The sequence below is a fragment of the Mandrillus leucophaeus genome, unplaced genomic scaffold, assembly GCF_000951045.1.
Source record: "Mandrillus leucophaeus isolate KB7577 unplaced genomic scaffold, Mleu.le_1.0 Scaffold607, whole genome shotgun sequence".
NCBI classification, from domain to species: domain Eukaryota; kingdom Metazoa; phylum Chordata; class Mammalia; order Primates; family Cercopithecidae; genus Mandrillus; species Mandrillus leucophaeus.
The window spans coordinates 1,150,227-1,166,548 of record NW_012106553.1 but is presented as its reverse complement, the minus strand read 5'-3'; the positions used below and the strand labels follow the sequence as shown (position 1 = coordinate 1,166,548).

The window sequence follows — 16,322 nt, the reverse complement described above, 5'->3', positions numbered from 1 at the left end:
AAGGTTCGTAAACTGGAATGTGCTCTTTCCTCTTAAATCCCCAGCTATCAATCCTGGCAACCCTACTAGACCAAAAAAAAAAAAAAAAAGTGATTTGAATAGGCATATTTAGAGACCTCCCTCTTTCACTTATTTGCTTACTTTCTTTTTTTTCAAAACTGTTTTGTCAACCATTTCATGTTAACTTAGTTGAGATGAACACAATATTTGCATGTCTGGCTTTAAAATGATCATCTAAACACAAAAATATCCCTCTATGGTGCTTACAATTTTACCATTAGCAATTTCTAGAATTATCAGTGGAGGTGCATAGTAAAGGTAATCTAGTCTGGGCTTCTAGCAAATTAATGCCCCTTTCAAACCTCTGATAAGGGGTTATCCAGTTTTTGTATATTTCTAGTGATGTAAACATGTACCTTTTTCTATTGTTGTTAATACTGATTTATTACAGATTAATAAAATTACAGTTTGAATTAATCATTTTTCAAATGGGAAAACTGAGATCGAAGGAAGAAATTATTTACCCAATGTTATACAGTAGATTTTGACAAAGTCAGAAAGATAATTCACATTCTTCACCTAACAGCTTTCCTTTTTCATGGCCACGTGATGAATTTCTTAGCTTCCTCTCTGAATTATTAGGAGTCAGGTAACTGGGGTACCAGTCCCACCTCTGCATCTCATGCTCTCCACAACTCAGGTCCAGCAGATCCATTCTCAAAGTCTATCTGCGCACCTGTGCACACCTAGACTAAGGCAACTCCCAGACCCTTCCTCCCTGACACTGTGAGATTTTCCTTTCTCAAAGGCTGCTAGTGGACCCCACTGAAGACCGAACGGGGAAGATTGCAGTAAAAGGCGCAGACTGGTGAAGGATAACATGTCCTTCTACATCATTCACTAGCCTAGGATGCCAGTCAACTGCATTCTTGGAACTTTTATTTTCCGATTTGAGGGCATTTTGCAATAGGCTGATTTTAATCACATTTTTTACTTTGTTTCCTTTGTTGCAGAAGTGTTTGTATTACCTGTTCTTTGAATGCAGCATCTGTAGACCACAAGGTCTTTCCATAGGAACTAAGCCTGTTCTATTGCTGCTAGTTTTGAGTAAATGAGCTGAATCTTGCAGCCAAGCCTCAATGCAAACAAAAACATTTTCTGGTCAAACATTTGCTGGTTATTCCACTCCATTACAGGACTGACTTTAAAAAAAAAAAAAAAAAAGGTAAAAACCCACAGAGGAGCAAAACATAAGTCCTAGGAAGACAATTTCCAGCCACATTAGCTCAGACTGTCAGGGTAGAAAAGAAACAGGCCCTCATTCTTCAAACCATCATCATCTCCAGACTCTTACCCTGTGCTCTTCTGCTATTTTAACTTCACCACTTCAAAATGGGAAAAACAAATAGGTTAATAGTTTCCATGCGTTCGGACTGTGACCAGAGGCATACGAAGCAATTTCAGAACCTCAGGCAACCACAGCTTTGAGGGAAGGATGATGATGGATTTACCAATTCATCTTGGGATGGATTCCAGAGTTAAGGGAGTCAGGCCAGCACTGTGCTGCCAGAGTGGGATATAAACAATATTCCTTCGTTCATTCTTTTTGCACACATTCATCTCAGGCTTATTTCTATTTCAGACAGTATGCTGGGTGCATTATAGGACAGAGAAATACGTTCTTAAGACATAGTCTCTGCCCTTAATGAAATTAAAGTCTGGTAGAGGAAATAGACATATGCATAAATAATTTAAATAAAGTGCACACTTAAAGTATTGTGAGCAAAGCAAATAAAGTGCTCAGGAATGGGAGAGAAAGAAGCAATTCATTCCAAGTGGGACCATTGAGGAAGGCTTCCCTGGGGAATGGCCTTCTAGCCTGTACCTTGAAAGGTCAAAATGGCAAATTGCAATACATCTAGGCATTAGCCAAGGCACAGGAGTATGGGAGTTTCACATAGGTTTGAACAAGAGTGAGTAGTTTGGGAGAAGCTGAGCCTAGAAAGGAGGCTTGGAGCCTAGAAAGGAGGTTGGATACCATGTAAAGAATGAGCTCTTTTGACATTGTGGAGCCATTAAGATTTTGTTATCCAGAAAGGTACTTGTACTTGACCACATCTGTGTTTGGAAAGAAAACTGGAAGTCATTGGAGGCAGGAGCAAGGAGAGTATTATAAGAATAGAGATGCAAACAAAGAAGCCAAATCAGAGGTCATTGCTATAGGTTAGACATAAGGACACTAGTTACCTACATACAGACACTTCTTGCTTCATAGCCATTTAAATATCCTCATGGTAAAAAAAGCAGTTACGCCTGAATTTCCACATCCTATTCAGTTCTGCTTCTTTCTAATAAGATCCACATCCCAGGTTTATTCCTGATTGTAAACTCAATGAGTTAGTCCAGATATCTCAGTTGGAATATAGTATTTTACATGTGAAACGTGGTTGTTTGGTAAGAGCATGGGATTAAAGCGGGGGATGGAAAGTTAACAGCCGATCTTTCTGTGACCTTACTCACTAAGCAGTGTCTCTTTTAAGGGGTGCTGTATATTTTTAAAGCTTAGCATATTTTTAAGGCCAGATAAATGAGCTTCTTAATTCACTTTTTCAAACCAGCTCCCTTGTACATTCAACATTTCTATCAAGAGTTTACGAACTCTAAACTTGGAGATGGTGTGTAAATCAAAGCTTTAAATGATCGGAAGCCTAATTGATTATGCTGAGTTCTGATTTGGGTTCTGCATCTAGGATGCTCTGTCTCAGTTATCTGACAGACTATTCTGTAAAAAGTAGAGGTCTTAGCGATCGTACTATGGTCTAAGTGGTCACACTATGTCTTTGATAATGAATCAAGTTTTAGAAGTAATAGTGAAGCATTCTTCAATTGGAGAACTCGAGTGGTATAGTTCAAAGGTCAACATACTATGTGCATGGGTCAAATCCAGCCCACTGTCTATTTGTTTTTGTTTTTGTTTTGTAAATTAAGTATTACTAGAACACAAGCATGCCCATGTGTTTACATGCTATCTATGACTGCTTTCCAGATATAATAGCAGAATTCAGTTGTTACAACAAAGCCAGAAATATTTACTATATGGGACTTTAGAGAAAAGTTTGCCATCACCTTTGCTATAGGAAACAAAGAAAGGAACAAGGATAGAAGTCAGAAAACACATGTTCTCAGTTCTGGACTTGCCACCTACTACCTAAATGATACTAGAAAAGCCATCTGACCCATCTAATTGTGTTTCCGTCTCTCTGTAACACACTTCTTTGGCCAGTTTGTTAGTTAATTGGTTGATAACACTTGTTTCATATTTTTAAGGACTGTATTAAAGCTGTAGGTGTGATTTGTAAATGGTGATAAATGCCTTCCTTAGAGTAGTGTGATAAGGACCTGAGACAATCTGTTTTGTAAAGAGGCTTATCATGCAGCATGGACCCCCTTCTGTCCCAGTGTAATGTTGTTTCTGTTTCCTTCCCCAGAATACTCTGGAGCAGTGCAATGTGTGTTCCAAGCCCATCATGGAGCGGATTCTCCGAGCCACCGGGAAGGCCTATCATCCTCACTGTTTCACCTGCGTGATGTGCCACCGCAGCCTGGATGGGATCCCGTTCACTGTGGATGCTGGCGGGCTCATTCATTGCATCGAGGACTTCCACAAGTAGGCAACCTACTCTCTCGTCGCCACCCTGCCAGTCCTTTTGGTGTCTGTTCTTACTGCCTGGCATCTGGGCATACATTCTTCTCTCTCAGAACTACAGAGTTTCAGGATTTAGTGAGGACTTTAAAAGAGTTTATTGATCCCCTCATCCAATGCAGGAATCAGTATCAGACAATCCATGCAGTCATCCAGCCTGGTCTCTGTGTCAGGGCTTCCCCAGAGCTTGTCCATTGCATCTCTGGGTAACTCTAATGATGAAAAAGCTGGCTCAGCTATAGTGTGTATGTATTAGAAAGAAACAGGATCCTGGCCTAAATATGAACAAAATGTGTGACATTTGGCAATTGCTCAACTTATTTGAGCTCTTCAATTTGGTCATTAGACCAAACCCTCTCTAAAGCTCTCTCAGCTGTGACAACCCAGAGTTTTCTCAAGAGCTAATCTCTACATCCCTGCCACTCTACTGATAGGAAGTTATGGTGGACAGACACAGAAAACCATTCAGTTCTTTTACTAATGCAAGCCTCTCACATATTCAGAGGCAGTTTCATGCCATTGTCAACATATTCACGCCATTCCCCAGCCTTTTCTTCCACCCAAGTCTTCTCTTTCTCAAGTTATTTTTTAATAGAATTAATGAATGCAAATTGTGTGCTCTTTTGACAAGGATTAAAAAATGATGCCTCAAGATCAAGGCCAGTTACTCATGAGCCCAAAATAATCTGTTCCCCACTACTTCCTTTCTCTCATTTGTAGGTCCTTCTTTCCTGTATTACGGCTGGGGTCTTTATGAAAATTAAGAAGTTTATACAGTTTTGTATTTTGCTTATTTTTATTTGGCCAGTTTGTTAATTAGTTGATAACATTTGTCATATATATATTTATATATAAAACAATATATATATTTATATTATATATATTTTTTATATATATATATAAAATATATATATATATATGTTTTTGTTTTTGTTTTTGTTTTAAAGACAAGGTCTCACTCGGTTGCCCAGGCTGGAGTGCAGTGGTGCAATCTCGGCTCACTGCAATTCTCCTGCCTCAGCCTCCCAAGGTACTGAGACCACAGGCATGCACCACCATGCCCAGGTAATCTTTGTATTTTTAGTAGAGTGGGGGTTTCACCGTGTTGGCCAGGCTGGTCTCAACTCCTGTCCTCAAGTGATCCACCTGCCTCAGCCTCCCAAAGAGCTGGGATTATAGGCATGAGCTACTGTGCCCAGCAAACATTTCTTTTATATTTTTATGGACGGTATTAAACCTATAGATATGATCTGTAAATGGTGGACTCAGGTTTCTGTATGTGTTTGCTGGGCAGTGGCTTTGAAGACAGCCTTTGAGGCTATCAAAGAGATGAAGCTTGTATTGCTCACCAGGTTGGGTATCCATTCTATGGCCTCCAAGTGTGAAGTCTTCTGAGTTAATTGTCACCACTGTGTTGATTGTCAACAACCAGGAAGCACTTACCACAAGCAGTTTAGAGACCTGAGACTCATATTTTAAAAATGAATGTCCTAACCACTTTCCAAGTAGCAAAGAAAGTGAAAACCTCACCAAAAGACGTGAGGATGAATGAATTAAAAAACCCCAGAGGCAGAAGTTTGCAACCTGAATTAGACAAGGAAGGACTCACTTTTAAAGGGCAGTCACAGCATAAATTGTACTTCACGTTATTGATATTTTTAGCTTGTAATTACACATTAAAAAATCCCTGCATCTATTTAAGGGAAGTGAAAAGATCTCAATGGGGAGTATGTTCTGTCACTGTTTCTCTCCTTTCTTAGACTTACCCTAATCCAAGAAAGACTGATACTTATAATCAGAGCACACATGTTTCTGTGGCTAGAAAAGACTGATATATTACACCCCTCAATTAAAGCAGGAAATCAATTTTGACAAATGTAAGTTTATATCTGTGCCATTTATCTTTCATGTCTAGGGGTAGGGAGCATAATTAGAGACTGGCGACTGGTGACATAAGTGTGTGGGTCTGAAAGCTCCCAAAAAGGCAGACTTGAGCAACTAAAAGGGGGGTAAAAAATTAAAACCCCCAGCTAACCTTTCCCACTAGTTCAATGCACGTTAAAACATAAATTAAAAAATAATAATAATGTTGTCTTTGTGATTGGCAGGTATGTAGAGACAGAAGTGTTTTGATCCTTTCCCCATTTCCTAAAGGAAAATCAGAAACTGTTTTACGGAACTCTTATTTATGAGCCTTAAAATTACTAGAATGCAAAGCAGCTGAAAGTCCAGCATAGGCTCGTCACTGAAAGACCCAGGAGAGGGCAGACAAAGGGATATTCCTCCTCCAGACAGTTTTGGGGCCTTGTTTGTGGTCCTTTTGCGTGGGTCTCCTTCTGTGGACCTTTAGAAAATGCATGTTAATTCAGCTCAGCTCACATTTATAAAGAACCCTCTGTGTACCAACTGCTGCATTAAATGCTGAAGGAGAGAGATACAAGGAGAGAAATTGAGCAGATATATATAGAGAAGTCGCTGTCAGCAAGGAGCTTGCCAGGAGGAGGGCAGAGAAAGTGTGCACACCGGGAGAAAGGGCTGAACTCCATGAGGCAGGCACAGGTAAGGACTGGCGCTGTCAAAGTCAGATCACCTGGCTCTGCGGTCACAATAGGCTTGGTGGAAGGAGAATATCAAGAGTCTTTTAAGTGGGAAACGAGATTCCTAGCAGAGGGAACAACTCAGGCAAAAAGCAGAGGCACAGAGTTAGGAAAGGGTTCTCTGTGTTCGGGGAGATTTGCTTTGCTGTAACTGGAGCAACCTCAGAATGGAGATTACCTTGAAATACAGGAGACCCATAAGAAGGGATTTGCCTCACCTGCTTAGTCTGCCTTTTATTTATTTATTTATTTATTGTTTATTTTATTTCTTTCTTTTGAGATGGAGTCTTGCTCTTGTCACCCAGGCTGGAATGCAGTGGCGCAATCTCATCTCACTGTAACCTCCGCCTCCCCTGTTCAAGCAATTCTCCTGCCTCAGCCTCCCAAGTAGCACAGGCACCCGCCACCAAGCCTGGCTAATGTTTGTATTTTTAGTAGAAATGAGCTTTCACTATGTTGGCCAGGCTGGTGTTGAACTCTTGACTTCAGGTGATCCACCTGCCTCGGCCTACCAAAGTGCTGGGATTACAGGCGTGAGCCACTGCGCCCAGCCTTAGTCTGTGTTTTAAACCAGTGCTTCCCAAACTTGAATGTGCCTGTAATCCACAGAGGGATCTTGTTAAACTTTGGATTTTAAATCAGGTCTGGAGCGGGGCCTAAGATTCTGGATTTCTGTCAAGCTCCCAGGTGCGCATGGCCTGCACTTTGTGTAGCAAGGTTCTGGAATACTGTTTTTGAGACCTTGTTAATGGGCCATCCTCTACATAATCACCTTTGGTCAATGTTGGCTCATGTTCTCCAGCCTATTGGACATGCAATCTTTCACAGATGTCATTTCAGATGACCGCTGCAACCACTGCAGCCTCTGTCTTCTAGAAGACCATCTCCCCCCTCCCAACACACACATACACATTTTCTCATTTCACCTAAATGATTATCTTCAAAGGCCCAACTCAATTACCATTTCCTGGAAGAAAACTCGGATCTCCACCCCTCCCTTTTTTCACGTTTGGATTTACATCTTAATCTCTGTGTTTTATAGAGTTTTATAAGTCTGCTGTAGATAGCACTTACCACAGTCTGACTGGTATGGAAATATACGTGTGTGTGTATATACATATGTGTGTTTGTGTATACAGATATATAACTTTACAGTAACCATCTTGTATCATTTTTGCAATAGGGATTTGTATATATAAATTAATAGAAATACTGCAGAAATATATAGAACTCCTTCTCAGGTCTGTACTGGAAGTCCTTGCTTATTCTTGTAATCCCAGTGAGAAAACCCAGAAAAGCAGATTTCTTTAACTGCCTGTGTGTATGGAGGCTTTATTCCCCTATCTGTGCTTTCTTACCAAGATGATTACCCCCATTCATGTAGGTATTTAATCAGCATCCATTTGTTGATTGCCAGAAATGTGCCGGAATACAAGGTGACCAAGATCATCCCTCTCTGAGCCTTGGCTCTGTTGGCTGTAAAGTAGAAATGATAAAAATACTTCCTCATAATGTTGCTGTCAGTAGAAAACAGTGTCAAGTGTGTGAAGCGCTTAACAGGGCTTGGTATATAATAAGCACTCAATAAATGGTAACTTTAATCATCAAAAGTGTTTTCATCAAATGTATTTTTATGGTTATTGTCCACTCAGTGAGCTAAGCCTTGAAATAGACCACCTGGGATTGTGAACCCTCCTCCAATTGCTACTGGAGGAGCGCTGTGAGGGGCACTATGAGAACCACCTCCTGCCTCTTTGCTTTGGTTTTTCTCATCATGGAAATGAGGCCAATTGGTAGGAAAGAATCATTACTCAGCAAGAATACAGTGTATGTCTTCCCAAAGAGGAAGAACCTTGAGATTGAACATAAAGCCCAACTAATATCATTTTTACAGAGAAATATGACAGATTCATTTCATTAGATATAGCCCAACTTTCTTTTTTCTGTACCAGTCACAGTGATTGTTTCTGGAGACTCCGAGACAGAGCAAAGTTCTATCTTGTGGAAGCTTAGAGTTTAGTGCCCCATAAATATATCCAAACAATTACTACCAAAATGGATAAATTCAGTGACTGAATTTTTGTGTTAGAGGAGTAGATAATTCTAGTTGGGGAAATTGGAGAAGGCTTATGGATACACTGATAAGGAAAACATACTTCTGCCCTCACAGAGTTTGGGGAAAGGAAATTTTGCAGTTGATCCCAGAAGCCTACTTATTTCACCACTGATGACCCAGATTTAAAAATAATCTGGTAGTCCAAAGCAATTTTTCGCCACTGAATATAAACTTCTTATATGAAATACCAATTATAACAACTCTGATTACTGCTGTAGTGGTACCATGATCCTTTTAACTTTTCTTTCCCGGCAATCAATTGATCTGCTGCTTAATTCATATTTATTTAGATTGCAGCCATACAGATGCTTTTTGGGTGCTGCCAGGAAAATTAATATGTACATATAGAGTATAATGGATGTAGAAATGCTGTGACAACCATAACGTGCTCTGCAAAGTATTAGATTACTATCATTATTTCTTTTTAAGTCTCACTACAAATAGATAAATTTTTAACATCATTTATCTTAAAACAAGTACCATGAAAAAAACTGAGTCACATAGTCTGATTTTCTTTTTTAAAATCTCTTCAATTCTTATCCATGTCCATTTCAAATCATGTGTCATTTCATACCTTCATAAATACCACTTCCAATTTCCAGAAGATACAGATAGATACATGGTCTATATTTTCAGCCAATTAATCTGTCATAGGAAAAAAAAAAAGTTAGTTACCATTGATCATATTAAGAAATACTAAGAAATTAATAAATATTAAAATTATTTACCAGCAGCCTCAAAAACATATGCATATGCCTATGTATATGTATATGTATGTGTATGTGCATTAGTATACACTCACCCTTTAATAGTGCTAAAATCCTTTAAAGAATAAAGATTTTGATAGCTCTTTAACTTTTAATTTTTAAGCAAAAGTTTAACACAATAAAAAACGTGGGAAACGCAGACTTGGCCATTTTCAGTTTTGTGTAATGTATATTTAAACTCACTAACTTCTGCCCTTTTGAAAAGTTATGTATTTGAGTCTTCTTGTGTCAGTTCCTAGAAGTCAAGACAAATTTACAAGAAAGAAGCTCTAAAAGGTGGGAACAAGGCAAAGATACCAGCCTCAGAATATTTTTCTGGGACCTGAGGAGTGCATACAAAAGTCTAGAAGCAAAAGTCAGAAACAAACAGGGGCTGGACAGGACTTTGTTCTCTCCTCCAGTTAGCCTAGCCCAAGCACAGGGTTTGCATTCAGAACCTATCTAAAGGTGAATTTCATACCACACACCATGCAGGAAAGAGATGCTAGATGCTGTTCATGCCCAAGCGATTCACACGCTCACTCTCTCACCTTGTCAAATATCACAGTATTTGCCACCTATTGATGGAAGAACCTCCACAGTCCCTCAGTCTAACTCCGTCACCTTACAGATGAGGAGGCAGATATCCTGACTCAGGTTCCACCTTTTCCTTTTACCTCTGTGTCCCACCTGAGTGTCAATGTGCAGTATCTAACCAGAACTCTCTCTCTATTTTCAGGAAATTTGCCCCGCGATGTTCCGTGTGCAAGGAGCCTATTATGCCAGCCCCGGGCCAGGAGGAGACTGTCCGTATTGTGGCTTTGGATCGAGATTTCCATGTTCACTGCTACCGATGCGAGGTCTGGTTGACACCCCTGCCCTGCCAGTCTGTGGCAGGCATTGAAAGGCTCATTCAAGCTGGGTTATATAGATGTAGCAATTACTAAATCTCAGAATGGCCTTAGTGCCTTTACTCCTAGGACTTGGATTTTAGATCTGACACTAGTATTCCAAGCACGTGCTGTTGAATAAGTCACTTTACCTGGCTCAGTCTGCTTCCTCACCGGAAGAAAGGGCTCAGGTCCTTAACTCCTCCGAATAAGGTGTGAGAGTGAAATACAAAATTGTATATTAAAGGACGTTGTAAATTGCGAAATATTAAATTGGTGAGAAATGGTGTTACTGAATCTTTCACTTTGGCTCTGAGGCTTTGGTTAGAACTTCTTGGTCAGAGTCACGGAGATTTATTTCTTTGTTAGCATGCACTGCTAATTGCTCAGTTTCCTGAACGCCTCTAGAGCTGCAGTATATCTGCATGTTCTTTTTGGTAAAGCAAAACTTCCCGAAGAGTATAACCATTGCCGCTGTTGTGATCTGGATGCCCTGTTAACTTAAATTTCATTCTATGCCAAATGAAGACATGAACTCCATTGACCTCCTTGCCACCATGGTAGAGAGCAGAGGCGAGGTTCATAGCTGTTGTGGCCTTTGAGAGTTTATACTAAAGTTAGCAAATACACACCTCTTGATAAAGTACTATGTATTTATTTTCCAAAGAAACTTCTATTTTCTCCAAAGACAAAGGCCGGCATTTAACTGTTATATAACACTTTTCAAAATGGACCCTAAGAGGAGCTGTCCACGGTAGTATATTCCTTTACCGTTATACAGTTCTTTGCATTTTTTTTTTTTTATCCATTGTCTTCTTTGATCTTCTCAACAGCTCGGTAAGGTAGAAAAATCAGAAGCTATTTTCAGAGTGGCAGTCAGCCTGTGTGCATTGAGGCAGACTGTGGCAAACCTATGGGTGGTGCTCAGGAGGCCTGTCCCCCAGACTAGCAGTCTTTGCTCTATACAATGCTGTCTCCTTTAGAAAGTACAGCAAACCACAGCTCCCCACAAACTTTAGGATTTTATTTTCTTACTACAATTGAAGTAAATACACAGAACCCACTGGTGGCCCTTCTGCTTGGCAGAAATCAGTCTACCTTTGCTGGAGCCCAGAAATGGCCAAAACATTCCATTCCTGTACCTGTGCATGCATTTTGAGAGATCCTTAAACTAATGGTAAAGGGTAAAAATGAATCAGTGGTTAGGGACATTCTTATTTTCCCTTGTTATTTGAGTAGGGGCAGCAAACTTCTACATGGGAGTCAAGATGGGTGGACTCTTCTCTTCTTACACCTATATTTCATAGGAAGTGATCCTAGGAGGATTATATTTATGGCCATTTATATTTATGTCCCCAATCTCTAATTCAATTACATTCAAGATATACTATGTTCTATAGTGGGAGAAAGGATGCAGGGGATTAGCAGAATGTAAAGCAGGAAGGATAGTAAGTGGCCACATTATGGAGGCCTTGAATAGAAAGCTCAATCATTTGTTCTCCACATATGTACTTCACATTTTTACTTGCATCGTTTCCATCTGTCTTTACTGTTCTAGGATTGCGGTGGTCTCCTGTCTGAAGGAGATAACCAAGGCTGCTACCCCTTGGATGGGCACATCCTCTGCAAGGCCTGCAACTCTGCCCGCATCAGGGTGTTGACCGCCAAGGCGAGCACTGACCTTTAGATTGAGTCACCTGTTCAGCTGGCACTGAGAAGAACGAACACAAGAAAAAGATAAGAAATACGAGAGGAAAGGCCATCAACCTACAGGATAGTCTCTGTTCTTCATCTGCTATTAACCTTTCCTTAGAAACACATAAATTATGAGATTTTTTTTTAAAGTTGTTACCAAATACACATTTCACATTGAATCATGTAGGATCTTGATGGGCCTTTGTTCCCAAGGACTTCCACATTTTTGCACAGATTATGCTCCATCCCATTCACTTCTGCATTCCTGTAACTTTTAATCCCTATGTTTGTCTCACTTTTCATCTGGTTGAATGGCTTTTTTTAGTGTGGTATTTGCTGTCACATAGTTTTTCCTGGGTGAGTCTGCCAACTCACAGGTGCTTTTGGCTTGAAATCTCCATCCTATCATTTCCGTTCTGCCTGTGACTGTAAAGAGTAGCCATTCTTTTCCCATGTACTGAAGAATATATTTTTCTGTTGCTTTATACTACTCACGTCCTTGGGGAGGGAAATGCACAATTTTTTTTTGTTAGGCTGTAAAGAATTTAAGTTGTAAATTACATAAGTTAGAACAAGCCCAAATTTAATTTGCAACCATCAGAATTCAGAATCTATAGTGACCAGTGATCAAGGCTAATTGGAAAAGAGTTATTGGCCCATAGCTAATAAGTGCTGACAGACAACTAAGCTTCAGTATTTTCCTAAAGAAATTACAGGTGGGATATGCTAGAAAAGGCATTTTGGGGTTACGTTTAAAAAACATTATTGTCCCACAATATTACCTTAAGATTTTTCTTTTCTACACTACCTGGACATGGTAATACAGACAAACTTGATTTCTTCTAGAACATAACATTTTCAATATTGTCCCACTCTTCATCTTAGAAATATTGTCATGTTTATTCTAATATCCAACACAACTATCAAAATTGACTTTTTCTCTAGAGGATGAAAGCTGTGAAAAAACAGTTCAAATGCTCTTCTTTTTCTTTTTTAGGACCAGGTCCATTTTGCCTGACAATTGCAAATCAGAGCATACAAAATAAAATTGTGCAGTTTTGTTTGGTTTACTTTCAAAAGAGTAGAAAGCCTGAAAAGATTGTGAAACCACAGTTTCATTATTCTCATAATCCCTTCTGCAACTGAAATTACATATTGCAGGAGACATTTTCATATCATCAATGTGACATTTACACCACACTTTCAAAGACAATCACTGAAAAAAAATTGTCTTTATGAGCTAAAAATTTGCAGAATCTCTGCCTAGAATCTTTATTCAAACTTTTATTAGCCAGTGAAACACTCGCTTGCCAACTGCCAAGCCATACTTATTAAGTTCGAGCATGTTTCACTTAAGGAGAAACACCTAGCTTAGTCATGGCAAGTTGCCATTTTGTAAACTAAGTATTTTGGTTGAGACTTCTTAAACCTTTCTTCAAATCTCCCACAAATATATACTTTTAAATTATGGAGTATTTTAAGTCTACAAAAAGGTATAAATAATAATATAATGAATTCCTATATACCTAACACCCAGTTTAAGATTCCAAAATAACAAATGTAATTACATCTTCCAACGTACCCTTTCCTTACTCCACAGATATCTTTTTCATGATTGTGAAGTGATGTTCAGATTTCTAGTGATTTTTTTTTTAATTTTTAATTTTAACATCAGAACTGAAATGAAAAAATTATGGATACATGTTTTGAATTGCAAACTATTCCTCAGGAATTCCAATTAAATTTATTTTACTTGAATAGGAATGATCATAAAAGTGATTCTTTTTTTGTGACTAGAAATTCTTAAGCCGATGGTCACTACAGCTCATCCTTAATGTATGGTTCATTTGCTTTTGTCACTAAACAGTTTTGTGTTAGAACCACCAAAATTATAGCTTTTAAGAGCTTCCTTTGACCACTGTCTTTTATTTACCCTGCTTCTCTTATCTTTGACCGTATATTTCTCATAATGTGAAATATGATGAGATTCACTTAGGGGAAGCATGTGAGTTTTCGGAGGCAATGTCAACTCTGTCTCTGACTTCCTGCCTTCCAAATTGAAGGCCAGACCATGCTGATGACCTCAAGGAGCACTGACTATTTGACAATAGGGCAGATAATGTAATCGGCTTGAATTTTGACTTAGTAACTTTTTATGTAACACTTTGGGGGAAATTCTCTTTAGGACAAAGCAAAGAGTTCAATTTATTGAGGGATAGATTGTATCTCTTAAAGTGGTCATATTATTATTAATTTTGCCAAAAGAAGATGAATTTATTGAATATTTATACTATAAAATGTAGTAACATTCTACTTGCTTATTACATTTAAATCCTTATGTTACTGAATGTTTACATGTCAAGAGAAAAAGCTGTAAGAAAATGCTGTCACAGACCCATCCCTGTGGCATCGTCAGCAGAATATTGCTTGCTTACAATCTTTATTATGCATTCTTATAACATAACCTCAGAGTATCTTTACCAAAGGTTTTTAAAGTAAATCTCTTTTTAAGATAGACTTATACTTTTATAATAATGAATGTGCACTCATACATATGTAGAAATATTTAGATTTAGAGGATTTTTTTTTCTTTCACAGGTATAATAAGGAAAGGATCCTACCATGTTTTATTCTAGGGTTTCTTAAATATATGATTTATATTACTGTCTTTTCTATTAATCATTTGATTTAAACAATGCCAAGTAACTCTTTAATACTTTAGTTGCATGAAATTTTGCCGGCAACGAGAGAAAAAGATTGTATTACCTTAATGATTATAATCATACTGTCTGCTGATATAATATCATAATTGTTGTGGTTTAAATACATAAATAGTAGAAAAAATCAGAGTCTATAACAGAAAGTTTGTAAAAATATACTGATTTTGAAAAGTATCAAGAATATAAATATTTGGTAATTCTGTGTAACAAGAGAGACATGGAAAAGGAAAAAAATCCACTATATCATGGGCTCTGCAGAACATACCAAAATAGGATTTCTTAAATTTGTCAATCTCCAGACCATACTGACTCAACGTGGAGTCTCACTGGCAAAGAAAATGGCCTTTAAAACTCAAAAATAAGACCAGGCGCGGTGACTCACACCTGTAATCCCAGCAAGTTGGGAGGCTGAGACAGGAGGATTGCCTGAGGCCAGGAGTTTGACACCAGCCTGGGCAACACAGTGAGACCTTGTCTCTACAAAAAATAAAATAAAATAAAAACCAAATTAGCCAGACATGTGGCATGCGATTGTTTAAGTAAATAAATAAGTAAATAACTGACTCAAAAAATGAGTCATGTGTCCCAGCATAAGGCATCAGGTTGTCAGATGCTGGCATCTCTGCAGCGCAAACGTGTGGGTTCTTTTTCTTGTCATTAACACATTGTTATTTCTGTAGGAGCAACTTCTCTGATCAAAATAACTTTTTTGGGTATGTGCTGATTAAGGAGGTGGACTTATCAACACTATAATTGTTCCCTATGAAAGATTCTGCAGAGATACTTATGGTGAGGTTTAAAGGATATGCAACTCTACATTTAAACAAATATTTTATATTTGGGTACAGAGGAAGAAAGAGAGAACTTTTTCCATGGGGCTATAGTAGAGAGTTAGTGGAATATAGACAGGACTCTGAAAACACAACTTCCAACCATTTTTATAGGTAGTGAAAATCCTATTAATGTGAACCAGCCAGGAATAACAGTGTTATTTTTATTTGATACGGTTTGGGCTTCTCTTGTCAAATCTGCGTCGGCTGCCCCCTGATACTTCCATTATCAAGTTTTGAAGGGTGTTGGGGAAATTATGGCAGCTGCTAGGGAGATCAGGGAAACACTGATGTAACCTCAAAGCCTCTCACCATTCCTCTTGGCTTGGAAAGGCTTTATTTTTTCATATACATTTCTAGAAATATTGCTATTCTACCTTAGTATTTCACATTTGTAGTTCAAACAAGCGATTGTCCATCTGTTGCCTAGAGCTATAGTACATGTGTGTTATGAATGAAATATGACAGCATGTTCCATACCCCTGCTTTAGCCATCTGTGGGAAACCAGCAAACTGAAAAAGATACCTCTGCAAAATGTGCCTGAAGTCCATTTCTTGAGATCGCTCGTTTGGTGCACTCTCGTGGGAGACAATCAGAGAACAACATATACTTGTGCCTTATTTTCAAAGAATCTATTTACACTACTATGAATATTCCACTGAAGAGTCAATGATGTAAATGATAACCACCAAATCTCAAAAGTATACTCACCAAAAAGTAAAAAAGAAAAAAAAAAGAACAAAAAGAAAGAGAGAGAGAGAAGTCAACTTTTCATCTTAATATATTCCAGTAGTATTTATTTTTTCCTTGTCTTGGAAGTATCTCATAGGTCTTTAAATGAGTAAAACATTTTTATGCCAGAAGGTGATATAATGGATGTTAGTGTCTTTTATTTGATTTTACAGTAGCTTTACTCAGATAATGAAGACACAGACTTCAGCTTGAGCCTTTACCACCCATTCAGCATATTTTTTAATTGTGTTCATTTTATTTGCTTAATAGTGGTCCAAACAAGTTCAAAACT

At 38.4% G+C, this 16,322-nt stretch overlaps 1 protein-coding gene across 1 annotated transcript in view; it reads left to right on the top strand.

Annotated features, from left to right (window-relative positions):
* LPP (LIM domain containing preferred translocation partner in lipoma) overlaps positions 1 to 16,029 on the top strand; it is a 766,241-nt gene extending 750,212 nt beyond the window's left edge. Inside the window, exons 9-11 of the mRNA XM_011999879.1 lie at positions 3,489 to 3,667; positions 9,902 to 10,022; positions 11,611 to 16,029. Coding sequence (XP_011855269.1) covers positions 3,489 to 3,667; positions 9,902 to 10,022; positions 11,611 to 11,739 — 429 coding nt within the window. The 3' untranslated portion in view covers positions 11,740 to 16,029. The remainder of the gene's footprint in view (positions 1 to 3,488; positions 3,668 to 9,901; positions 10,023 to 11,610) is intronic.
* The last annotated feature ends 293 nt before the right edge of the window (positions 16,030 to 16,322 follow it).